Here is a 25,314-nt window from a genome sequence, read left to right as displayed (position 1 = left end):
GCTGAGACAAAGGCCGCCACCAGCAGCCAATGAAGCGCTCCATTTAACACCAACGCCGTCTGCAGTTCAATTTCTTCTTCGCCAGCTTCACTGCAAAAGTGTTTAGAATTATTGTATGTATTCAGAAAGGAGGCTCAATTCAGAGTTTCATTTGAATCAAAAGGAGAAATCTAAAAATAGCACATCAATTCAGAATCTCAGATGGTTTATAGCCAACACACACACACACACACACACAAGCAAATGCTAATATGCTATCGACCAAGATCACCAACTCAGCAGATCACCTGTCTAAAATGCGTGCTACTTGCAGTAACTCATCGTGCACGCGCGCGCACACGCACACAGGCAGGCAAAGTTCGCTGGCCCCTGTCAATAGGGCGCTAAGGGTTTTGGCACTAATGACCAGTGCAGCGATAAGAGAGGAGAGGTTAATGTGTTGCTGTGGGTGATCGAGATAACACCGGTCCCTTCAATCCTGCACACAATGAAACGCTGAGAAAGGGAGAGGACGTGAACAAAAAACTGAGAAAGAGATGCCAAAAAGTACAGAAATAAGCAGAAGCTTTCAACATAACACGGAGTGTGTGGGGGTGTGTGTATCGGGTTTATTGTACCTGATGTATGAATGAATGAATGTGGCTGCTGACCAGCGTTCTCACGGCTGAAAACACGAGACCAGAGCAGACGTCAATTCATCCAGATGGAACCTTAAACGAGGGCTCAGTGTAGCTCACAAGACGCACCACATATACGACCCCGTCCTCGCTCTACAGACACTCTTCATGCATTGTGTTGCCGTGCAGGGGTGTTGTGTTCCATACTCATTTCTGCTGAGCGTGTATAAATGGTATAATAAACTGTACATACCCCATGTGCAGTTTGGTACAATTGCTGTTTCTCCTCCTCCTGGCCTTCAACTACTTTCAGTACACATATATGTATATACGTATATACATGTATGTGCATGTTTATAAACACACACGCGCACACAAATTTCCCTATAGTGAGAAAGTGAAACCCCACAGATACCCCCCCCCCCCATCCTGTGTGGCCAGATGGGTCGGCTGACATTTGGACACTTGTCAATCAACTCTTTCAATAACCAAGGGGCAGGAAAATGGAGTCAGGGGGGTCAGCAACTCACTGTATCACCATGGCAACAACTGCACTGAAGTTCATAGCCTGCTGGGATAGTAGTTCTAAGTGTGTGTATATTTGTGTGTTTGTGTGGAAAAATGGCTATTTTTCTGGATGTTCCTGTCGGACGTGCTTGTGCTTCCTTCTGCGTGCCCAATTGTTCCCTATCAGTCGGAGGCAAATACACCTCCCATTTAGCTTCGCTGTTGCTATCCTTCGGAACCTCGCATGAAGCTCTAGCTTTTTCTCTCTCCTTCCCTCACAGCTTTTTAAACGCTCCCTCTTCTAACAGTGGGTCAGGGAGCAGGGCCCTGTTGGAAGGACAGCCCCTTTCCCCAAAAAAGGAGTCTTTAACCTTTCCCCACCTTGGCCTCTCTTGCCTCTTTCCCTGCTGCCTCATGCCACTTTCCTCCTCCTTGTGATCCTCCACTAGTTTTGTGCGTAATTATTTTCTCATCTTCAGAAGTTATATTGCGGGGGAGGAGGAGAGTGCACATGTTATCGTGCACAAGTCCGAGAAAATAGGGTTACCAAGCTGGCTCCAACTACTTGGAGTCTGCCCAGCTGGTGGTCTGTTTATGGGATGAATAAGAAAGACAATTTGTGTTCTCAGTCAGGAAAAATAGCTCAGATTGAGCCTCCAAGGACAAATCACTGACCCGTTTACCGAACACTTATCACAGAGGTTCACCAGCACAGTTCCTCTCCTGGGGCTCCAGCGGCTGCACACGTGCACAGAGACTTGTTCATCCTGGACACTAATGTCACAGCAACATGCAGTGATAACAACCACATCAAATGAATTTAAATTCATTCCAAATGGATCTCGAAACTGTGAGCATTCAAATATTTAAAAGAGTATGCAGAAGCAACAGTTTGTGGCAGGTTCTAAGGAGGGTTTGCTTAAGTGAATTAAAAAACCTAATTTTGGGGGATGCTCTTTGACATGGCAAAGCACTGGCGAACAGTTACAAATGAAATAAATATAATGTGTTGGGCTCCTAGATGCACCCTAGATCTGTGGTCTTTACCATAACATGTACAGTACGAGTGAAAGCTGTGGCTAATAGTTGTTTGATGTGGATTAACATGCTCCATTACCCCAATGTTCCAGTAATGCCAAAATCATTATACAGTGCTCATACATGCACATGCGTGCGCACACACACACACACACACACACACACACACACACACACACACACACACACACACTATAACACAGACACTAAAGCTGCTCTATCCAAATCTCCCTCGGACAATATGGGCATCGCACTTCTCTGTCCAACACTCTTCCCCTTCCAGTTGCATCAATGGACGGGGCCAGACAGGAATGGAGTAATTCTGGGGGATAATTCATGGATAATTTTGGGATAATCTTCAGCAAAACATTCAGAGCACTGCCACCCAGTTTGCCCACAGCCTGATTACCAGGATCCAAATGCCAGCCACTTGTGTTGACCAGCACTGCCAGCAGCCACTTTGCTGCATGCAAATAAACAAAAGAAGTAACCAAGAAGCATTGGGCAAACTGTGCAGGAACGAAATCAAACATATATGAAGGTGAAAAAAAGTCAAAAATATTGTAAAAATTATATTAAAGGTAAGGTTTGATACAAAAGCATGCGCACATTCATCATTTTGCACAGACACTGGCGTGCAAAGTATTTCTATTATGTGTCATTGCCATCTTCTGGCTGTCAGACACTACTGGGAGAAAAAAGTGCATATGTTGATGCATCGAATTTAAAATTTAATGTAAAAGCCACTTTTTATAAGGAACATTTACTGCTTACTCAGGCAGTTATATTTTAAAATACCTAATACACTTAGGAGCAAATTTAAAATAAATCTTATTTACTATGGCAATAATCTTCTGCCTCTGATCCGTTGAATGAACTGCATGAACATGTATTTAAACAGACAAATTCATATTCTCATCACCAGTTTGTTGTCGTGCTGGAAACGAACGTCAGGCTGAACGTGTAGTTCATAGGTTGATAAATACTGACATCTAGCGGCCTGTTCACTAACTTCACAGGGGTGTTCGAGCGTGAGCTGGGTGCATAGCGCCACCTACTGGCCGAATCACGGCATAACCTCAGCTGCAGGCCTGCACGCTCTTCTGTTGGCTGCTCAAATTCTTTTGCATCTCAGGATTGGAGGATTAGAAATTGCTTTAACTGTGTCATATCGCGGTTATTCCTTCTCAAATAAGATCTCTAATCTGAAATTATTTCTTTATACCTCAAGCAATTAAATTTAATGATAATACCTAATTGATTTTATAAATTGTCAACAGGACAAAATATAACATATTCAATATTGTGATTATTAATGAGTCACTCTGTTTCTGCTCCAATGGAAAACTCTTGCCATTAACCTCAATTAATTTTACACGTATGTACTCATATACACACCACCAATCAATGGATTTAGGGATAAGCAACTGCTTACTGATCTGTTTTGGTTCGTTATGTTTGATACCAGTGTACATTTAAAAGACTACTATTCTGAGCTGAGTTTTACACCAGATGTGCACACGTTGGGAAGTTGCCAATAACTTTTAAAGTAAAAATGATTGTGGAACCCGACAGAAGCGCATGGGTTACTTCCCACAGGTGACATCTCACAGTCTCCATGCTGTTTACCCTCATGCAGGTCATATATCTCCCGATGGCGCAGAAGCATGCAAACATCACTGACACCCGGACAAACACAGACAGCAACTTTCACAGGTACTCACCAGGATTGTCATCAGTTTATCTCTCACGCCTGTATAGTCTTGAAAAACATGGTGCCAGATATAATGGAATGTTTTCTCAAGGTACCAGAGTAACTGCTGCTTCCCGTCACAGTTTGGTAAGAATGGCTCTCCAGTAAAACAAGGGAGAAAAAAAATAGAGAGAGCTGATTCAGGACACCCGTTCGTAGCTCAGCAGATCCATCAGGATGAAAAAGCATTTCAAGTCCAGCCCTCTTTTGGGCGCTACTATTGGAGAATGTCAGCCAGACAATCAGCCGTGGATCATCTGACAGAGGCAGCTTTAAACCTGATCACACATCAATAACAGATCATCTCAAACACCTGATGCGTCCAAGTGGCGTTAAAGCTCACCTGTTTTTCCCCCTCATCCGTGTATCATTCCTCCTGATGCCAAAAGCTGCCGTCAGCTTTGTAGTCCAGCAGATATCCCGCTCGCCCCTCACCCCCTTAACACCTCTTTGACTCTATCTCTGCACTTGACCAATCCACTCCACCAGCCCACCACTCTTTACTGCACGCAGACCTGCACCATTTCATGATAGCCTGACTTCCAGTCCTCCTCCCCTCACTCCTGCCAAACCACTCACCTGAGGAATCCCATTTCTCCTCTCCCATTTCTGCAATCTTCCTCCCCAACTGTCAGTCCCCTCTCTGGCCCACTATTGGACCTTTCGCTTCCTCAAAACAAGCTCTCGTTCTAACCTGGCGATTACCAATCTTTTTGACAGACTATCTGCTATTAGCCGCGGTCTTCCTCCTCCCTCCTCGCCATCTCCGTCTCTGCCCGTCCTCCTTATATATCCGCAGCCTTTGCTTTGCCTTCTCCCCATCTCCAGCAGCATGAATATATTATTATCAACACAATAGAGCCCTGCTTATTGTTTATGAATTACCAGCCTTGCGGCCAAACAAAGCCTATTTTCATGAGAAACCTCCATTTCATTTCAGCTCCAATTAGATTGGGGGCTAAAGAATAGGAGTCCTCAGGCCTCAGCCCCTAAGGATGGCAGGTCCATTCAGCTTCATTCAATGGGGCCTTATTGCTTTCCCATACAAAAGAGCACGTGGATGGGCTTTCAGACTGAAACAGCAACCAAAAATGACTGGGAGACAGTACTGTACAATAACAAATCTTTAAAGAAAGGACACTGAGTGCTTATCCTCCCATCCATCAATTCATCCCTCACTCTTGGCTTTCTTCTTCTCCTCTGTTCAGATATTGTAGGACCTGGACATTAATGACAGACAGTTGAAAGAGAAAGGGAGTGAAAGAAAGAGAAGAAGAAAGAGGCAGAGCAGCTCACATTTTCACAATGCATGTCAAGTCTAAATGATCACTGGCTGCTGAATAGACAGATGGAAGGGAAAAGAAGTGAGTAGTGCACGTGTGTGTGTACAGCTGATTGATTCTCCGCTTTGAAAAGCGGGAGAAAAGAGTGAATAAAGGAGAGGAAGACCTTGATGGGTATTTTTTCTCCCCAGAGCTCCACAATAAGTCAGGAGGGTTTGCATCATATTGTGGAGCACCCACGGTGACAAGCTGTCACGCCGTCAAAGACAGGAAGCAGAATTGAGCCCAGATAACAGACGCTTTGCTCTGCAGGTCATCTCCTGCTCACCCAGCAGACTGGAGACAGGCGCAACGACCTTAAGGCACTAAAAATGAAGGAAAGTTGCAGCCCAGGCGGGCAGCATATCAGAGATCCAGACTGGCCCTCGCAACAGGGCAGCAGCAGCTCTGCTGCTCCGTTACTGGAGGAGCCAAGTGGCAGACGGCCCAGCCAGCACAGGCAGATAAAGTCAGGCCAACAAGGTCACAACACGACTGGCCTGGCTTTATCTGCCCATCACCTCCCCCCACCCCACCGCGTGAGTGTAATGTGAGCTTTTGTTCCTACGTAGGAAAAGCGGCGTGGAAACAAAAGGCGATGGTTTTCACCAGTAATGAGCAGACAAGGTGAGAGTCACCGTGAAAAGGTTGACATCTGCCCAGATTCTTGCCACAGCAGCAGGACGGAGTTCTCGCGCTCCGCTGACGCTTGGTGCGATTCTCAGGGCAGGAAACGATTTCAATCAGCCGCTTTGACGAGGGCGAAGCAGGAAAACCATGAACATATGAGCATTTCTGAAAATGAAGGGTTGTTATGGGTAGGTAGTTATGGACAAGATGCAGAGTACATCATGGAAACTATGGAACTTGGGCCCTTTGTGTGGCCTTTTTGTTATGACTGCTTGTGTCAATTTTATCGTTAATTAAGTCAAAATGTTTAATTGTGCCACATCTGGACATCAGTCAAATTTAATGGAACATATTTATTTATGTGATGAAAGAATATTGATACTTGTTCTAGAGAATTCTGCAAACTGGCCGACTGTACATCAACAGACATGAGATACAACATTTTCAACAAAGCCTTTTTACTGCTATTGTGATCTTTGATCACCACCCACATCCTTCTGGCTGAAAGCTTCATTCACTTTTTGACTTTATAGAAGGATGCAGTTTAAATTTGGGGTCCTGACAAAGATTTAGTGTTTAGGCTACAGGCATCTTAGAACTCCGTCGTTGTGCTTTAGATCCTCTGGCCTGATTTCTGTCTCTGCTAACAGATTTAAATGGAAATGACTACCTGGCTGCATGATAACCTCAATTCAAGTAATAAGGAGCAACTTTTGACACCTTCTGCAGCATTGGTGCACATTTAATAATGAATCGAGCTGTTTTTCTAAAACCACATTTATTTCAATGGCTCATCTTCTAGCAGTATTTACAAATACAGTACGAGTTTGATATTCCTCAGGACGCCTGGAGGAACTGTTCAACAAGAAAAACACCACAGTGAGGACACAAAAGATGAGCTTCCAGGCACACAGTCCTCTTCAGTACCTGGCAGAAAAGGCTGGACATAAATTCATAAAAAAAAAACAAAAAAAAACTTAAATAACATAAGAGGTTACAAAATGGCAGGGTTCAAGTTCAGAGTACAAGTTCGGTCCCAGGCCTTGGTGATATCGTTAGAGTACTGCTAATGTACCGCTGGACAGCAACGCTTGAAACGGTTGTCAACAGAAGGTTCTGGTGTCGTCACACGGAACACACCAACCATGGCTGCCAATGAGATGAGTTTTCTTACCATCAACGCGGCATTGAGGGAACGTTACCACGGAATCGGGGGTGGAAGCTGTTGGTAACGCTGGACTTATCAGAGCAGGCAAAACACCCCCTAACAGACACACCCCTGTCTTGTCACTCAGAAAACCGTGAAAGTGTGTGTGTGGAAAGCAACCTCACACGTGCTAGTGTTTGTTTTGTTTTGAAAGCTTTGGGTGGAGAACGTGCGTACCGGGTCCTCAAAGATTCGTCTCATCCCATGTGGGGTCATTTATGCTCTTCAACACCCTCCTCACGACCTTTTCCAGATCCTTCCGCGCCCTCTGCTCCTCCTCCAGTGACCTCTTCATCTTCTTGTTCTCCTGTGAGCCAAAACACTTTAGATGACTGACTGCCAATCGTATCAGCAGATGTTGAATAAGCAGGTCTACTCCTTACAAACAACAGAGGAATACTGCACTTCTACAGTATTTCTTTATTTAGTCATCAGACCTTTCGGACCCCATCTGTCTTAATCGAACCTACCTGTTTCAGCTCTTGAACCTCATCCCTCAGGGCGTACACCACGTCCACCAGACTCCTTGAAAATCAATATTTGGCGGTCACCATTCAGATTGAACATAAAGCACACGTTTTATAGCGTTACAAACAAAGAGAACAAGTGATGCCTGATTCCTCCTAGATGACACAAACTAGACCGGTTTGAGTGTTAGTGGAGGTATAGATGTCATAAAAGACCCTGATGTCATAAAACAGACCAAAAATGTTAAATGGTGTGTGAATCCATCAGGGAAAGGTCTAAAGCCGATTTTAAATGAAATATAAATACACTTCAGGTCCCAGCAGTCTTCATATGAATGAGTTGTAATAAGTACAGTAAGTATGGAATTTTAGCAGATGGGAAGATGGTGTGAGAAAGCTTTGTGTGCGTCATCTTACTTCTCCTCATCTGCACTCTGTCCATTGCGACTGGGACCCTCCCCCTGCACCTTCTTCTCGCCGGGGATGATCACGTGGAGTCCCATCTCCGTCCGCGGCCCTGTTTCAAAACATAAAGCGAGCTCAGTGATTGAGACCTTCAACCATCTCTCCGTTCGGTAAAATGAGCTGATGCAGGGTCGTCTGCCGTTACATTTCCAGCCGAGAGTCCCACCGTCTTTATGGAAGCAAGCACACAGTTGAGCGGAGGTGGTACGTTAGTCATGCGCAGAGGAAATATCAGACAAGAGTCAGAGGGAAATGAAAGGAAACATCACAGTAATGTGTTGAAGATGAATAAAGCTGCAGTCTTCAAATGAAGCCCCACGCAATCAGTTCATTATTCTAATAAAGCACCAGAACGCAGCGGTCTACCAAATGACAGATTTATTCAAAACTCATCGTACAGCGTTAGGGACTTGAACACTTCTCAGCAGTGTACAACAAACCAGACGACAGTACCGTCAGATCAACGCGGTCACATCTGTGGTGCGGTGTTAGAGCACAGAGAAGACAATATTGGTCAAAGACAGGGGGTCTGGGGGCCCTGCCTGTCCCACAGGAGGACTTTTCTTAAACCACAGAATACACCTGTCACTAAGCACACAATAGAAAGAGTCGCAGCTCAAATACTTAAGAGGTTTTTTCTTGATCCAGGACAATGAATATTTACAAAGGATGGGGGGGTCTATGTGCTCTTATAGTATAGTTCAAGTCCATACTGACGGCATTCTGGGTCTGACTGAGAACTTTAAATACAGATATTTCTGTATATTTACACCTTTTTCATTTTTTTTTAAAATCCCAAAACAGCAAAGGTGAGCGTTTACACTACGAATGAGCTTTTACTTTACAGGAACACCGAATATTCAAGTCTACCTATAGGACTATATCGTACACACGCTAGGCAGACAACAAAATTACAGTTGATCAGATCTGTTCCCAACACCCATTAGCCTGTTACATACTTGTGCAAAATAGGTCAAACATTTCATGATAGATTTTGGAAAATCTAACTCAAACCAAGATAATGTAAGTGGGGAAGATCTTCCAGGAATTGTAAACAATAACATTTCAAATAAAATATAAATTAAAAAAAAAAAAATCAGCATATAAAATAATAAATAAGGAAACATTTCACAAACAGTAAACAGTCCTGTAACATGGGCTCATATCCTTCATATGCCATTCACACTGTTTGCTGTAAGAGGAGGAAAAGTGGGTGATTCATTTGTACTTTTAATACCAATACTGGAAAAATATTTCTTCATAAAAAATAGTTATTGATGCAAGAGAGCGTAAGAGGCTTGCATGTGGCATGTGAGGTAGCAACGTAATCCGTTTATGATATTACGCCGCCCTGTTAAATATGAGTCAAGTAACGTGTGTTTCTTATTGGAATGTAACATTTTAGAAGCCTAAAAAAGTCCAAGAACCTGGTGACATGCCTGAGTCTACATTAAAGCAAGGAGGCTGGTTCGAGCAGGGACCAAAGAAATACTGTCGGCAATGTCAAAATGTCAAACGTATATCTGAGACTGACAGCAAACATCCATCCAACTCACCAAACTCTTGGCTTTAAACCAAGATGTTTGATTTGTGCTGCTGGACGTACTCCTTATATGTGTTTCTGCTGTTGAGAGTAAAATAAACAAGTATAATTCCATTATATTTGGCAAAACCAGGGGAAAAAAGAACTTAATCATTAATCCAGTAAATGACCCAGGAGTTTTAATTATATTTACTATGCTCAATAAAGGTAGGCTCATAATTTCATAGTTATAGTTGAAAGGAAATTTGATAAATATTTCTATCTAGTTTTTTAACCAGAACTACATAGTAACTCAGCAGAAAATTACACAACATTACTGCACACGAAAATAAATAAATAAAAATCTCCCACATAATATTACACATCTGAAGGAAAAAAAAGAAGCTTTTTATGAGCAATATTGTCATTTAGTTAGGAAATGTGGAAATGTCAATATAAATACATTATTTTGGCAAATTTGTTTTAAATCAAATTTTAAATTTCCAGCTTTACTGTGTATTCCTGCAACACTTGTAAATTATGAACCCAAATTGCAGTACGTTATAATTTCCTTTTTTAAAATTGCTTTTTATGAGGTCAACTTTAAGTGTATTTCAAAAATGAACATCAAGATCCATATTAAGCAAACAGAAATGATACAAAAATATGAACAATTAGATATTTTGTTTCCATTCTGCTCTATCATCAGGCAGCAGTGGCATTTGTGCCCAAAGCTGTGCATGTACGTAACTCAGCTGTGCTTATATTTGAAAGCAAGTACTGACAACAACCCAGGAGAAAAGAATGGTAAATAATATGCACTCATTCCTGAAATATATCTGAATATCAGACAGGAAAAGCTCAATCCTCATATCTCCCTCCCTCGGTTACTCCCTGGGTTCCAATCTAACAGGCCTAGACTCCCTGCGGAGAATCCTCCGCGTAGATGGCCAAACAAGGGGAGTGCTGACATTCAAGAAAATGTAACAATAATTACTACACACTTACTGCAACTACATGGAGAGAGGAGGCACATAAAAGGGAAAGTGGCAAGGCAACAGGGAGATGCATAAAATATCTTAAAATAAACTTTTCAAAAATAAATAAGACAAATAAGTTAACAAAACTGAAGAAATATGTCATAAAAAATAAATAGATACAAAAAAGATCTACGGACGTTTCTTTTGATACACCAAAGATAAGAGGTAAGCACGCTGTACATCACATTACATTGCAGCGTGTCAATACAGTACGTTTAGTTCTGGTGAGAGATGCAGCTCTTACGCGGCACCGAACCCATCCTGTAACTGTGGCTGGTCCAGATGGAATCATAGTCAGAGTCCTCCGAGAGGTCAGAGGACAGTTCTGGCCTTGACACGCTGCTACGGCGGCCTGGCAAGTCCATACAGGACCGGTCCACGTCAGCCAGCACGTGGTTGTGCATCAGGTCAGTGCCCTGCCAGGCTGGTCGGAACGAGCAGAGTGTGGCGGCGGTGTCGCGAAGGGAGGAAATGGTGAGCGAGCGAAAGAAAAACGGTGGTGGTGGCGTGGGCAGAACGCAACAAATGACAAATCATATTAAAATCCGGGGGGGATGGATGGATCAAAGGGGAAAAAAATATCATACAAAAGGCAGAAAAGAAAGTTGATGAGAGCAGAGAGGAAAAGAGCAAACTCAAATCAAAGCAGAACAATGGAAGAGTGGAGAAGAGACAGTAAAAAGGAGAAAAGACTGTTAGAAAGCTCAGAATTCCAAGTTCAGCAAGAGTGTTTATCCTCTTTTATTTGTGCATGCACATGTGTAGTGGGAGAAAGATTCTGTTTTCTTACTGGAGTTAAGAGTCTGCCTGGTTTTGGCGCTGGTGCAATAAGCTTCAATCACTTTCAAAATCTGTGCATCCTCTTCCAGAGCAGCTGTACCTGGCAAAGGTGAGGATCTTATCATCACTCACATGTGAATATTTCCATCGGTCACATGTGAAGCTCATTTTAAAAAAGGGAAAGTGATAAATGTGAGTCAAAAGCACTTACTTTTCCTCAAGGCAAATTCTTCTTCTGACTGTTTTCTCTCAGGTTTGCGCTTAGGAAGGAGCTTCTTTACACTCTTTGGACTTTTACTGAGATCCTGATTATACAGGCATGAAAGGAATCAAAACACTTGTGTATTTAATGAGAACAGAAAGAGATTCTACTCACTTCTTTATAACAGAGGGCTGCAGAGGGTCTTAAAGGGGGGGCAGGCCGCAGACAGCTCAGGCTCCATGGTTTGGGGGTGTTGGGCGGTTCTAGTGGACCCCACATCATGGTGCTGGACAGAGATGTTCCATGGGAGGAAGGATGGGGCAGGGTGTGGTAGGTGGGAGCCACCGTCATGGCCTTACCCTCAGCATGACGAGACGGCGTTACAGGGTGAGACGGAAGCTGAAGAATTAAACCAAATGGCCGGAGTCAGTGTTAAATTCCCCAAATATTCATCTGACAGAAGGCAAAAGTCACTTCACCAAACTACTGTATAGAGTCATATAGGATGGCTGGTGATCCACTCTTGTGTTTGGGTTCACATCCCTTAGGACAGAAAGAAAAGGCTCTGGAGTTTGTGTCTGCTAACTGGTTACCCACCGTGTGGCAGGGGACCGTGAGCGGTTTGTGGCTGGGCGCCGTGGCTGCCGTGTGTTTGATCTGTCTGCTCAAGAGTTCCACCCAGTCCTGCAGGTCCTGCTTGTGGGTGCAAATCACCTGCAGACGGTCAAACATCGTGCCTGCAAAAGCAGAGACAGCAGTGATGAAAGCGCCGCCTGTTCATGAACGGCTGTTTATCTTAATGTCTTCCTACCATTCAGCTCAAAAGCATTTTTATGTGCATCACAGTCTTCCAGCTTGGACACAGTCATGCCAGCCAGAGGTAATTTCCCCTGCAGATTAGATTCAGATACAGAAATTCAATTTAAACCACAATGTGCTTACAGAAAGTTGTATTTATAGCTGCAGTGTAGCAAACAGTTGGAACAGGGTAATGAAAAGATGAATGGAAAAGCAGGAGTAAAAATGTATACTCTCGTGTTGAAGACACAATTTAATAAAACCCATGATTCAAAAATCCCAAAGTGTAATTAAAAATTTCACTTTCAGCTGACTTTCATTCAAATACAGCCTGGACATTTTATGTTGAATTAATTCAATTCTGCTTCTATGATATGGAGGAGAAAGGTTAATGACTGACCTGAAATATGAAGCCACTCATTCTGGGGCTGGCAGACAGCATCAGGAGGACGTGAGGGAAGAGCATGAGATAACGCTCACTCTTCTCCTGATCAAGACAAGTTCAAGCACCTAATGTTAAACCTCTCTTTAAATTAAGCAATTTTTTTATAAACCTCGAAAAATATCTCCTATTCTGAGGACATTTCTCCCACAGAATCACGGAGCTGAACATTAAAGCCAGAATTCTTCAGAATTTCACCAAAAATACAGGCAAATCTAACAAAAGCAAAAACACAAAACTCTTCAAAAGGACTTTGCATCAAATCTAAAAGTTTATCTGGTATTTGCTGATAATGTTTCATATACCGTATAAAACAATTACAGCATCGGATGTGTGACAGGAACAAGATGATCCGGGGTGTGCTACTAATTATTAAACTTTAATGATTCTGAGACTCAATATTAAAGCCAAAGAGGATAAATTTGTTACATATCAGTTGTCATATTTCAGTTTCAGAACAAATGTGAGATTCATTTTTGAGAGATCTGATGGGTTATTTTGTTTAAAATATCAAATTTGTAAATGTGTGCTGGGGTTTGCAAGAGTCTTAAAAACGTAATTTAACAAAAAATTGAATGAATAAAACAAATTAACTACGGTTAAACTGAAAGATGCTGCTTATTTATTTGCTGATTGTTATTTCGTCCCGATAAACACAAACTCACAGCAATTTTAGGTGCCTTTAATCAGTTAGATAAATATTGTGTGAGTGCGGTTTTACAGAACACCTCCATGACGTACCTCTGAGCCTGGACTCTGCACTAACACCTGGCTCATGAAGAGCACAGAACCCAGAGTCTTGATGTCATCCCCCTCCCACAGCCGGATGGACTCCGTGAGGATCTGCAGCTCCAGTTCCTTTCGCTTCCGGACCTCCTGGCACTGCACCTGGAACAGACAACAATGTTAATCACTTACTATTTGATCCTCTTATCATTTAACTTACAGACATGTGGCAGGAGGGAGGAAGAAAGGTCTCACAGAGAGGCTTTTAAATGCTGCCATGCACTTCTGAATGTCTGGCCGATCGGGATGACCCTCCTGCAAAGAAATAAACCAGAGATGGTTGATAGACAAAATCACACCATTGCTGCAAACGACTATTTAGATACAGACCTCCATGTGTCTCTCCAGCTCCTTTAGTAAGGTCGGGTATTTGTCGAGTCTCATAAAGGGTTTACTGAGGCCAGTGGTCAGGGTCAGGATGCCTGGACTGACTGCACCCCTCCCCTCCATGAACTCCCCAAGCACTTCACTGTAACAGCACAGAATGAGAGTCACAGACATTTCAAGGCGAGGGATAACTGATTTTAGGAGGGAACCATGGCAACAGTTGTACGATATTAGGGAAAAAATATTTATAGTGTTAGACTGATTATAAAGTGGGTTCGTCTGAAATCATACTGAAATAATCTCTGGAGTAGGCTTCAAGAAAGAAAAGCCCTTAAATAAGATTAAGTCATGATTCCTGTTTGTGTAGGTTTACAGAAATCCATGCATAGACTTGGATTTAACCAGTATATGATATTTAATCAGACAAGGAAGGACAGGTATCTGATAGTTAACAGATTCTACTAATATATCAAATAGGTGCACCTTTGCTGTGTGAGAACATTGACTGCAGAGGGGTGGTTGGAGCAGTAGCTGTTGTAAAGAGCCTTCATCTGTGGCATTTGGTTTATGAAGAAACCTCCCACCCTTTGCTGGCTCTCTGGAAGCCTGAAAAAAAAAAACAGACATTGACTCTAATAGTGACAGACAAAAACCAAAAGACACATATGGCATACAGTAAATAGAATGTGTGCATGTGCTATCAAGTAAAATCGCACATTATATTTTCAGATATAGGTACATATCCAATAAGGTTTTGGAGGATCACCAGATACGTTTGCGATCGCATTCCCTGTAATTACATTGACTCAACACTAGGGGTCTCTGTACACGCTTCTATAAGCTGCAGCTGCTGCTGCAGTGGCGAGTGTGAGCAGAGACTCACTTGGTGCACTCTTCTAGAGACTGAACCAGCATCTGTTGGAAGGTGCAGATTTCTTCAAGGTTACCCAGAATGAGAGCCACATCTGAACTGCTCAGCCTGGCGAAAATACAAGATAGGTTACGACAAAAGTTGTACTCTAAGAAGATAAACAGTAATTTTGGCGTTAATGACTCGTACTTGTCAGTATTCTGAAGAGGTCGCAGATAGTTTGTCAAGAGGCTCTGGAGATCCTTGGAGTATTCTGTCTCCGTTTCCAAAATATTCTGCAACACCTTCAAAACAAATGAGCCAGGCACAATTTTAATATGAAATCTATTTTATTCTTTAATAGGCAGCAGGAAAACAGAAATTAATATAGATGTTATGAAATGTATTTCCGATGTTGAAAGTGGGCCACCCCACCCTTACCAAGTTGTAGTATGTTTTGCTGATCGCAGACGTGTCAAAGCCTTTAGGGGGACTCTTCAGTGTTCCAGACTTGGGGGACACTTGTTTGTCTGCAACCACAGACAAAAATATTACAGCGCACAGTTCAATTTTAACATAATTTCTACTGGAATAGCTATGACTGAGGGTGATCTTTTTGAGTGTCATCATCAGCTTTTTTAAAGAAGGCTGGGAATCTTTAACAGGCCGAATCACTCATAGAAAAGCTATCAAATACCTTTGCGAGCATCAGTCCTGATGGAATGATGACAACAGAGAAAGCATAACAGCTAGAAAGCATAATGGTGTTATACCCACCAGAGCCTTTGACTTCACGGACATAGTTGCTAGGAAACCACCCAGTCCTGCCATTGAGCGTTCCCTCCCACCAGCCACCTTCCTCCTGACGAGACACGCTGATGATGTCACCCTTGGTAAATGTGAGCTCATCCTCGTTCGTCTGCTGGAAGTTGAAGCGTGCCTTCACCAGTAGCTGCTGTCCACTGTTTTCTGACATGTCCTGAGGAATGAAGGAGTTTTTCAGCAGTGCAAAGGAAACTGAGAAAGCCAAGTCAAAGGAAAGGCTTGTGAATGAACATGGACGGATGAGTAACACTGTTCTTGTGAATCAAAGCCATCAAATATTTAAACTTTACAAGACAGGGAGATTTATGCCATCAACAGGTGTGAACTGGCCAGATTAATGAAGATCATTTTAGGTAGCGCTTAGGAAACAACTTCAGTTTATTCCATTTGTGATTGTGATTTTAAAAAAATCTGGTCTCAAAAACAACAGGCTAAAGCCTTTCTTCTGCTGGTGGATGAGCTCAGCCTAAGAGATCATGTAAGGAGCTCAGATATCCGAGAGGAGCTCTGAGTGGAGCCACTGCTGCTCTGCAATTGGAGGAGCAGAACAGGTGAGTTGTGCACGCCTCAGAGACGTCTATCTGGAGGGGGTGTTTATAGCAGGCAAGCCGGAATGAGACCCAGAGCCAGACCTAGCAGAGACTAGAGGGAGAACATGCTCAGCTGATGATCTCAGCCTCCCTGTAAAAAGAAAATTCTGACCCTTGACCTGGTGCCAGACCACATACAAGCCAGAGGTTAAAAAAAAAAAGTCAGTTCTTGACTCCCCTGTGGTTTTTAGGGATCCAAAACAATTAATCAGTTTTGCTTTTGATCAGACTATAGTTTATTATTAATAAGGAACCCTATTATACATCAAAATGTCTATATAAATACATTATTGTGACAAAGAACAGACTTGTAGATGAACTAGTTGGCTTTCAAATGCTTCCTTTCTATCTTTTGTCACTGCAAAGCAACAGAGAGAAACTCAGAGTTGGTTGGGTTTTTGGAACCAGTTAGCTTGATCGAGGTTAGATCTGCTGGATTCTGCTGTTACACCACTCACACTAAAATTAGCACGTTGATGCACCATTTCCTTTGTTTGGCATTGGGACATTTGCACATTGCCATCCGTCACAGGTCTGACCCCCACCCCCACAATGAGGTGTGAGGCTGTTTTTTTTGTCTCTCTCATCCATCATAGTGTTGACAGCATCATCGTTACACGTTTCAAGTGAAAACTGCGAGGTAACACTGGACATCAGCGAGTCAATGGTCAGTGTTGTTTGGTACTTCGTACTGAACAAACGGTTAAAGCCGGTGGAATTTGTATCGAATCTGTGCTACGGGTAGAGGAGAAGAGTGCTTATTGCCTCAACGGTGACTAAAATGGGTGATGCTGCACAATAGAACAGTTTGACAAAAAGTAGTGGATGGTTCATTTTCAAGCGTCAGGGCAGCGTTTGACTTGAGTAGAATTTCTTGCTCCAGTGATTAGGTGAAGTGAAGGATTGTCAAAGAAATTGTCTCAAAACCTTTTTTGAAAATAATTTTTTTTTTGCAAATAATGTGTTTGTGTAGGTCTTAAATTCCTGCTAGAGTGTCGGCTCTAAGTTCATTTAAACAGCTCGAAGTTTTACGAGTATAAATAAACTGAGACTATAGTGTCACTATCGGTGACGTCATGTAACATTTTCAGTCAGTGGTGTCCGGTGGCGTGGAGAGATGGAGATCTATTTGCAAAATTAATTTCCAAAATTTCATAATTAGGCCACTCAGTGTGTCCCATGCTGCTCCTGCCCATCCTGTCATTGATCAGGATTTTGTTGTCAACCCATTCAGCTTGTTTATCACCTGTTTCAGCGTCCAGACTGGTTATATTGCAATAAATAACTGTGTCCTGCACAGAGCCTGAAATCTAACATTTCATCTCTCCATCTCCATGGAAGCTAGGCAGCTCGCTGATCTTTCAGTGCTCTGCTACGATGAACAAAAGAGCTGTGCCATACACAAGCTGTAGGCATACAAGCATTCCCCGTTTGGTGGGACTTCCCGAGCATGATGTAATTCATGTAGGCGCTTCCATTAAACATCCTGTACTGACACATTTGATTTGTTTGACTAGAAACTTTTTGCTCATCAGCCATCAGTCTTGGGGTAGTCAACAGGAAGACCGATCTTAAGGGAAGGGACCAAGACTTTGTACTGCTTTGAGATCTGGCTGGGCAGCTCTCACCGCCCTGCAGCTTCCACAATGACACCATGTTGAGGGTCTGCCCAGTGACATGTGACGGGCAGGTACACCAGCATCGTCAGGCAATTTAATGGGACGACTTTCACATTGCAGGTGAGGAGAGGCGAGCCCCAGATTTCCCAGACTGATTGCAGGGTCATTGCACCGAGGACGAAACGCTGCGACAACCCTTTCAGATTTCCAAAAAGAACCAGCGCTGATCCAGAGCAAAGTGGGCTTTTGGTACAGGGTGAAAGGGGTACAGTGAGTGCTGACCTTACCAGACTGCGAAATTGGTTTTGCAACAGCTTGGAGGACCGGCCCAGTGACGTCTGACAGGACAGCGACTCAAAAGACTTAATACGGTGGGATGAAGAGTGTCGGGCAGACACCGAATCGCTGCCCACGCTGATATCTGAAGAGAGAGAATAAAATATAAATACATCGGACCTGCTGTCTGCACGAAACACCCACACGCTCCTGGCTGAGGAATACCCACAATTATCATGTAGCTCACACTACTAAGACAAGAGTTTAAGTGTTGACTGACCTGCAGTCACTTTATTCAGAGCAACCAGACTGCTGAGCACCTTTGAGAAGTTCAGTCCCAGCAGCAGGTCACTGGCCTCGAATGGCTGCGAACGAGAGGAGAGAAAACAAAGAGGGATCATGTGAGTTTGAGAACCAGCAGGCTGCAACAAGCACATTCTCCAAACAGGAATAACACAGTGGCAGCAGTCGATCACCTCATACAATAGATAGGTCAATAAATGGTGACGCTGACAGCATTTGCATCTCTGAATACAAACTGACAAATGAAAATGTTTGGATGTTAAAAAATGAAAATATTATGAAAGCAATTACTTCAAAATATGATATGCACTATTAAAGAACTCTGTCTACCAGGCACAAGGATGCAATTAAAGGAACAAATGTCTGATGACAAACAAAACCTTAAAGACCTTATTGGAGACATCAAAATAATTAATAATAAATAGATATTAACCATTGATTATCACACTGAGTCTGAGTCTTCCAAACTGTAAATTAGCAGTCACAATTTCACATTATGGTACAATTTATGCTCTGGGCTTTTAATGGCTAATGAATAACAATTCTGACCTTTGTTTCCAACCACTTGACTCTCGTAAACTCTTCTTAAGGAACAATACACACCTTAAACATCAGCTTTAGGTGTGTCAAAGGGGCGCGTCTGTTTCATGCAGTAGTTTTGTGATGAAATTAGATTTTTCGCAAATATCAGAAATGACTCTACAACAAACTGAACACGATCTTGCTTCTTTACCTCCTTTGGATCAGAGCTGACTCGCTTTGGATGACGCAGGCTTCATGTTTTTAATGTTGCAATGATGCCATGACTGCGATCTCAATGGGATTACAGCAATATGAATAATGCTGGAGTGTCAGACAGGGTGCGGAGGGCAAAGTAATGACAAAGAAATGGATGGATGGATGGATGGATGGATGGATGGATGGATGGATGGATGGATGGATGGATGGATGGATGGATGGATGGATGGATGGATGGATGGATAGTGGTTTTGATCACAAGGAGACACAAGGAAGAAGAAAGTGTGCCGCTGCTGCTGACTGTAGCGCTGTCTGCATTATTATTTCTGGGACTCTCCCTGTTTCTGGGACTCTCCCTGTTCTCTTGGCGAGAATGAATGGCACCGATTGTATCTCTGTTGATGGATGTCATCGTTCTCTGGCTTCCCGTGTAATGGCTTCATGTGATTAGTTACTTTCGCTTCAGTTATACTGAGGATGAAGGCCTGTATGATAAGTGGCTCCTTTATATTTCACTGATTGTAGATGCATCTAAAGGGACTATGTGGATGGCATGACAAAGCACGTGTTAGACAGCAATGTATAACTCTGACACGTGTGATTAAAGAACGTATAATTCTGATTCTTCCCGCGTGACCGAAGGCCAAATATAGCAGGATTTCATTTAAAGAAAATATTACTGTTCCCTGCGAACCATTATGAAGATTTTAAACACTCATGCAGAGAGATAATGAAGCTGACAAGCTTCAACATGTCCAGAGGGCCCAAACATCACAGTAAGATAATGATTCCTTAGTACAGACTCACACAGCAGAAACACCCCGGTGTGACTCAACAGCCCCACACAGGGCAGCGTCTCCACACATGACAAGTGGTTACCTGCATGTGGTTCCTCATATATCATTTATAATAACGATTTAAGGACAAATTATTCATTCTAACACTAGACAAGTAGCCAACTGAAACTGCTTGAGAACCAGCAAGCTGCAACAAGCACATTCTCCAAACAGAAATAACACAGTGCCAACAGTCGATCACATCATATAATAGATAGGTCGGTAAATGGCTACATATCATATATACTCCATTTTAGCACCGAAAGACCAACAGATCATTCCAACCACAATCTATGTTGATTTGACAGAAGGTTCCAGCACCCGTGCCATGTTTCGAACTGCAGCCTAAGGTTTGAAATCACAAACATGTTCATTTCACTCATACAGAGAAACAACTAAAGAGCAGCTGATTGGAGATCAGGTGTCACCATCATTTCTGCAAGCTAGACAAAAAAAAAATACTTTCCTATTCGTGGTACTTATTTGACAATGAAGGTCGATTGTTTGAAATGTGATTGCAGCGTCACAGCAATTCCAGTTCCACAACTATGCAGCGCAGAATGTAACCAAGTGCCTTAAGCAGCAGGCTGCAGATTACAAATGTAGTAATGAGACACAGCTTAACAGTTCAACTGTTGGAGGTAAACAGAACTACAATAAAGTGCGGCAACTCTGCATAGACACTAATTGTACCCTTTGAGACACGAAATTCTCTTAAACTATTGGTGAATATGTGATACCACATGATACTCCATCAGCAGATACAGATAGATCACGCTTAAGCCGGTACCAGAGTAAAATTACTCCTCCCCTGAGAGCTCCAGGGTGGAGGGAACTCCAACGATTACTTCCTACAGCAAAAGACATTAGAGGTGAAAGGTCAGCAACAGCAGCTGCCAAACTGGGAAGCGCAGTCTTGGAAGGATGCAATCTGGTGAGGAACCCAAATTAGATTGGCACCATTGGAGCCGTCGCCAATAAACATGCAAACGGAGTGAGGCCAACATGTTGATGCAGAAATATGCAGGTTAACGCCATGAGAAAGAGACAGGACAGAGCTGAAAAAGCTGCGTCGGTCGTGCGCTGTGTAGGGCCCCCGCTCTAATCTGCAGCTGGATCTACCTGGGGTCAGAGCCAGAGGGGCTCCGGGTGCTGGTGAATGGAGGTTATCTTTAATGTTCCACAGATGACCGGCAGAAACGTGGTCATTCTTAAAATCACTGTAACACTGCTCCGATGGAAACTTAAAGAGGATAAACTGCAGAAAGAAGTGCAGCACAAGTCAAAGTTAATGTGGCTGGCGTCGCCAGTTAAACGCTGGATTATCGCTTAAGCGCCGCTGTCAAATCTGGATCCTGCAGTGACATTTCAGTTGTCGAGACATTCAACGCGACAGCGCTTTGCTTCTCCTCTTGTTCGGTAGCTGGAGATTCAGCAGGGAAAAGGCTGAGGAACACAGAGTTGGTATTGTCACTCTGAGATGGTTCAATGACCCTTCTATGCACTGGCAAACACACAGCACACTGTCCTCCATTTGCTTAAAACTATGGAGATTCTCTCACAACCACAACACTGTCAAATATTCCTGTAGCAGAGCGCTGAGCTGCTCAGGTAAATAACAGAAAGTAGGGTAGCTCGACATCAAAGACAAAAAAAAAGCTTGTATAGTACTGGAAAATCCAGTGGAATGAAGTGTTTCAGAGAAAATACTGAGACAAAGGTTAAACGGTGATGAGCAGAAGTGCAAGGTTGAATTTCAAGCTGCTGCTACAGTTATTTTTCTTGGGGCTGATGTGTGATTGTTCTCGGCTGGTTGTTCCCTCCACCTCCCTCTGTCAGGAGCTCCATGGACCCATTGTTTACTGTACCCGGGTCTCATCTCGCACGGGTTCTATAAACACTACACATTCACAAACGCCACTTCAGGGCGAGAAAATACACACAAGGGTGTGGCAACAAGGCACCATTAACTTCGAAAATCTGGAGAAAAGGGGGACTTACCTCGACGCGAAATGATGTGCAGCCCTTGAGAAACTCCTTTATGTTGTACAGACACTCGCCGTCGTTTTTCGGCTCCTGGTAAATCTGCAGGAAAGATAACCCGGGTTAAAGGTAAACCTCCAGCTCACGTAGCGGTTTTCCTGCTGCTCGCACAGTGGTTTTCCGCAGTTAATAGCTTTGAAAATGACTCCAGTCGGTCGACACACATTCTCCAGCTCCTCAGCGGGCCTGACACACTCCGGGAGGCTGGACTCTGATCCAGCAGCGGGGAAGTGGAAGCGGCGGCGGCAGCGAGGCGGCGGAAGTGACGCCAGCAAACAGACGCCCACACCGGTAGTGTTTGATTCTGATTGACAGGGATCGTTTGATTAAAAGGATGCGATCACTGCGACGGAGGGGAAAATGCTCTTAAAATAAACAAATACTTTCATTGGTGTCACTTTTAAAATGATAGAATCTTAATTAAGCAGGAAGTTCAACTGAAACATCGACACATCCGTCTATCTCTCCAACGGGTTGATGGAGTTGGGGGTACTACTGTATGTAGAACCCCCCGTTCAACAGAGTACTTCAATATATCCTAAGTTAAAATATTAGATATCAAAATTAAATATTTTGCTTTTATTTTATAGATTCCAAATGCCAGATGCTGCAGAATAAATACAAAATGATGTGGTACCCATGTCATTATTGCTTTTGGATTGTACTGATCTGCATGATTGCTACAGTGAGATCAGGCTTCAACACACAAGCCGCAGGTTATAGTATACTGTAACTGGATATTTTGGTGAAAATGCCACAGTTAATGAGGGTTCTATAGTTGAATTTAGCTTACAGATGCTTGTCTGTAAGCTAAATTCTGCACAGTTTAATACATTTTCTTATTGGATCAATCCTTCTCATTAAAGAATATGTTAAATGCTTTGCAAAACACTATAGAATGAGCAAGGAACATTGGTTATTGTATTTCCAAGCAACTTGAGCACCTTTTCATGGCTCCAATAACATCAATGTATGATGATCATACTACAATGCAAAGGGCCTGTCTAGGGTTTATTCTTAAGGTGACGCCTTTGTTACTTGAATAATTTTCTCTTGTCATTTCATCATGTCTTCCAAAATTCCATAGTTAGTTGATTGAAGCTGTAAACTTGCATCACTGCGTCTGCAAACCCCACAACATAGAATTATCAGGAAACATAAAGACAAGATAAAAATAATAGATGGGCCTGTTCTCAGCTGGCAGCAGTTGTAGCTACCCTGATAGAACCTGACATCTGACCCAGATGTGACCCACATCTCCTACTTCTTGGCCCTTCACACTATGTGATGAATTAAAATGGGACAGGATGAGCACCACCTCATGGTCAGACAGAAGCACAAACCTCCATCCTAAGGAGGAGGAACAAAAGAATGTTGTTGTGTAAAAGCTAAAGCAAATGTCACTGAATTGAGTACATGTCAGTTCTGTTATCATTACACAGTTGGTCCACTAAAGACACCTTCCTGTTTGAAAGCAAATGTTGCTGACTATGCGTAATATACTTCGGTCTAAGAATCCCACATACTGCTTGCAACACCTTTTCTCCCCTTCAGATCTTGATACACATTTGATCATTTGGATCTGAAGAATGGTTGAATTTGTCATCTCTCACCAGTAAGGAAAACCTCTTTTAAAAATAAGAAGCTAAACTGAACCCACCAGTTTGCCCATCAATGCAGAGACAATCAGCCATGACAGTTTCCTTTTTGCTGTTTCAAGTTTAAATTCATATTTTCAAACAAAATTGTGAATGTGTTAAAATTTAAAGTAGCCTTATTTTAATATACAGTATATATCCTATAATAATTCTCTGGGCTGAGTCATCCATGTCCAAGACACCTCCCCTATCCCAACGGCATTTTATACCAGCATCATTATATTATGCAAAGCATTTTGGTTATGTGACAGAAATAAATGACACCTGTTAAAGAGGGGTATTTTCAGGTCACTTTAGGAACCTGTTTGTCTTTTACCTGGCAAATTTGCTCGCACATTTAATGAGTAAGTGGTAGTTGCCTCCGGCACAACAGTCTCTTTTCAGGAAACCCTGACACTAAACCACACCGGCCGACGCCATACATTGACGAACGCAAACACTGCACTGTTTCTTTAAATGGGGAGAGGGTCCAGCTCTATCTTTGCGCCTTTGCAGTCAATGGCGGCCCATAATTGCTGTGGTCTACTGGTACACTGACAGTCAGTCACACTGCTTGGATCAAACAGCGTTTACATACTGATACATTACCAGCAATGGATTAAAGGAGAATTAAAAAAGATGGGTGGATGGGTCACACAAATGAGCGCACATCTGCATCAGATTAGACCAGGCCTTCAATAATAACACCCGCTGGACGTGATAGCGCCTGATCAATTTGATCACCCAATTTCCTATCCTGTGCGCTGTTGCCTGATTTAGACCGGATCAATACGCAGTGGAAACACCCCCCTCTTGGCGCACGTCTGTGTAAGCATATAGCGCTGTTTTCGCAGACAATAACCCGGGCTGCCGTGACCTACAAAGGAAAATCGCCTCATGGGCCAGTGGGCAGAAAGAGAAGCCAGACAGTAAAACCGCGTCGGTTTTCACGGATCTGCAGCGCACAGACGCGCCGACGGGGCGGGCGGTTGGTTGTATGCGGAGGGGGAGCAGGGAGGGGGTGTTTTAATGCCCTTACTTTCTCCGTGGACCCCGGGCTGAGACGCTCCAACAGTCTGCACAAAACCACCCCATCTTTCAAGGAACTCTGGAGAAACGCTTCAGGATCCGAGATGGTCTTCTTCGGCGATTCCAGCACCCCGAGCGTGATCAACCATGTAACCGTCTGTTCCGCCGAATTCATGTCCAGTCGCAACAAATCCTGCTCCCAAAAAAGGCGACTGTGTTTGGTTTTTCAGCAGCTTGCCGCCCTGGTTACGCTGTCATCTGCGCGTTAAGAAGAGGAACACAGCAAATCCTCCAAAGAGGATGCGATGAGAAACAGAAAGAAAAAAGGGGAGAGGCTGCGGAAAACCCACCACCTCAGGGTGGATACGGATGACGGCGAGCTGGTGGAAATTCAGTAGGTCTGGTTCCTTCCCTGAAATGATGTCTTTTCCACCTGGCAGGCTGTCAAATGCGCTTCGCTGTGATGCGTTGACGCTCAAGACTGCATACGTGCGCACGGCAGCCAGCAGCCGTTCATCCGTTGGATGACATCACACAGGAGGGACAAGCCACCCCGAGCAGTTGTTAGCGCACTTCAGCGTGACATGAATAGCCTGTTTCTGTGACTTTACATATGCTTTTACTCTTTCCCTCTCAGCCGCTTTATGATAAACAAACCTCGGGCT

The 25,314-nt window shown here is 43.3% G+C and overlaps 1 protein-coding gene across 2 annotated transcripts; it reads right to left on the bottom strand.

The window, feature by feature from the left end:
- Positions 1-6,628: 6,628 nt before the first annotated feature.
- On the bottom strand, positions 6,629-25,270 carry LOC130535944 (rho guanine nucleotide exchange factor 7-like). Of its 2 annotated transcripts, XM_057051402.1 has the most exons (21): positions 24,660-25,270; positions 21,942-22,025; positions 18,344-18,428; positions 18,075-18,208; positions 15,531-15,732; positions 15,195-15,283; positions 14,964-15,058; positions 14,787-14,882; positions 14,387-14,509; positions 13,907-14,045; positions 13,772-13,831; positions 13,532-13,678; positions 12,749-12,835; positions 12,362-12,440; positions 12,148-12,287; positions 11,725-11,949; positions 11,560-11,653; positions 11,359-11,448; positions 7,959-8,058; positions 7,545-7,599; positions 6,629-7,381 (listed from the first exon to the last, which is right to left on the bottom strand). In XM_057051402.1, exons 1-21 carry the CDS (start codon positions 24,822-24,824, stop codon positions 7,259-7,261), a joined length of 2,412 nt encoding a protein of 803 aa, XP_056907382.1. In that variant the 5' UTR covers positions 24,825-25,270; the 3' UTR covers positions 6,629-7,258. The 2 variants fall into 2 exon arrangements, with proteins under 2 accessions (XP_056907382.1, XP_056907391.1); XM_057051411.1 differs by lacking the exons at positions 6,629-7,381; positions 7,545-7,599; positions 7,959-8,058 and adding an exon at positions 8,370-10,992 and having other exon boundaries at positions 24,660-25,269.
- Positions 25,271-25,314: the final 44 nt, after the last annotated feature.

The sequence above is a fragment of the Takifugu flavidus genome, chromosome 1 (assembly GCF_003711565.1).
Source record: "Takifugu flavidus isolate HTHZ2018 chromosome 1, ASM371156v2, whole genome shotgun sequence".
Lineage (NCBI taxonomy): Eukaryota > Metazoa > Chordata > Actinopteri > Tetraodontiformes > Tetraodontidae > Takifugu > Takifugu flavidus.
This window is presented reverse-complemented; position numbering and strand designations above follow the sequence as displayed.

What these genes read in the sequence shown, in the direction of transcription:
- LOC130535944 (XM_057051402.1), bottom strand. Translation starts at nt 24,824, where the DNA reads ATGAATTCGGCGGAACAGACGGTTACATGGTTGATCACGCTCGGGGTG. An exon ending in GCACATCATTTCGCGTCGAG is followed by an intron (nt 18,429 to 21,941) that starts GTAAGTCCCCCT and finishes TCTCGTTCGCAG; the next exon opens with CCATTCGAGGCCAGTGACCT. An exon ending in TCTCTAGAAGAGTGCACCAA is followed by an intron (nt 14,510 to 14,786) that starts GTGAGTCTCTGC and finishes TTTTTTTTTCAG; the next exon opens with GCTTCCAGAGAGCCAGCAAA.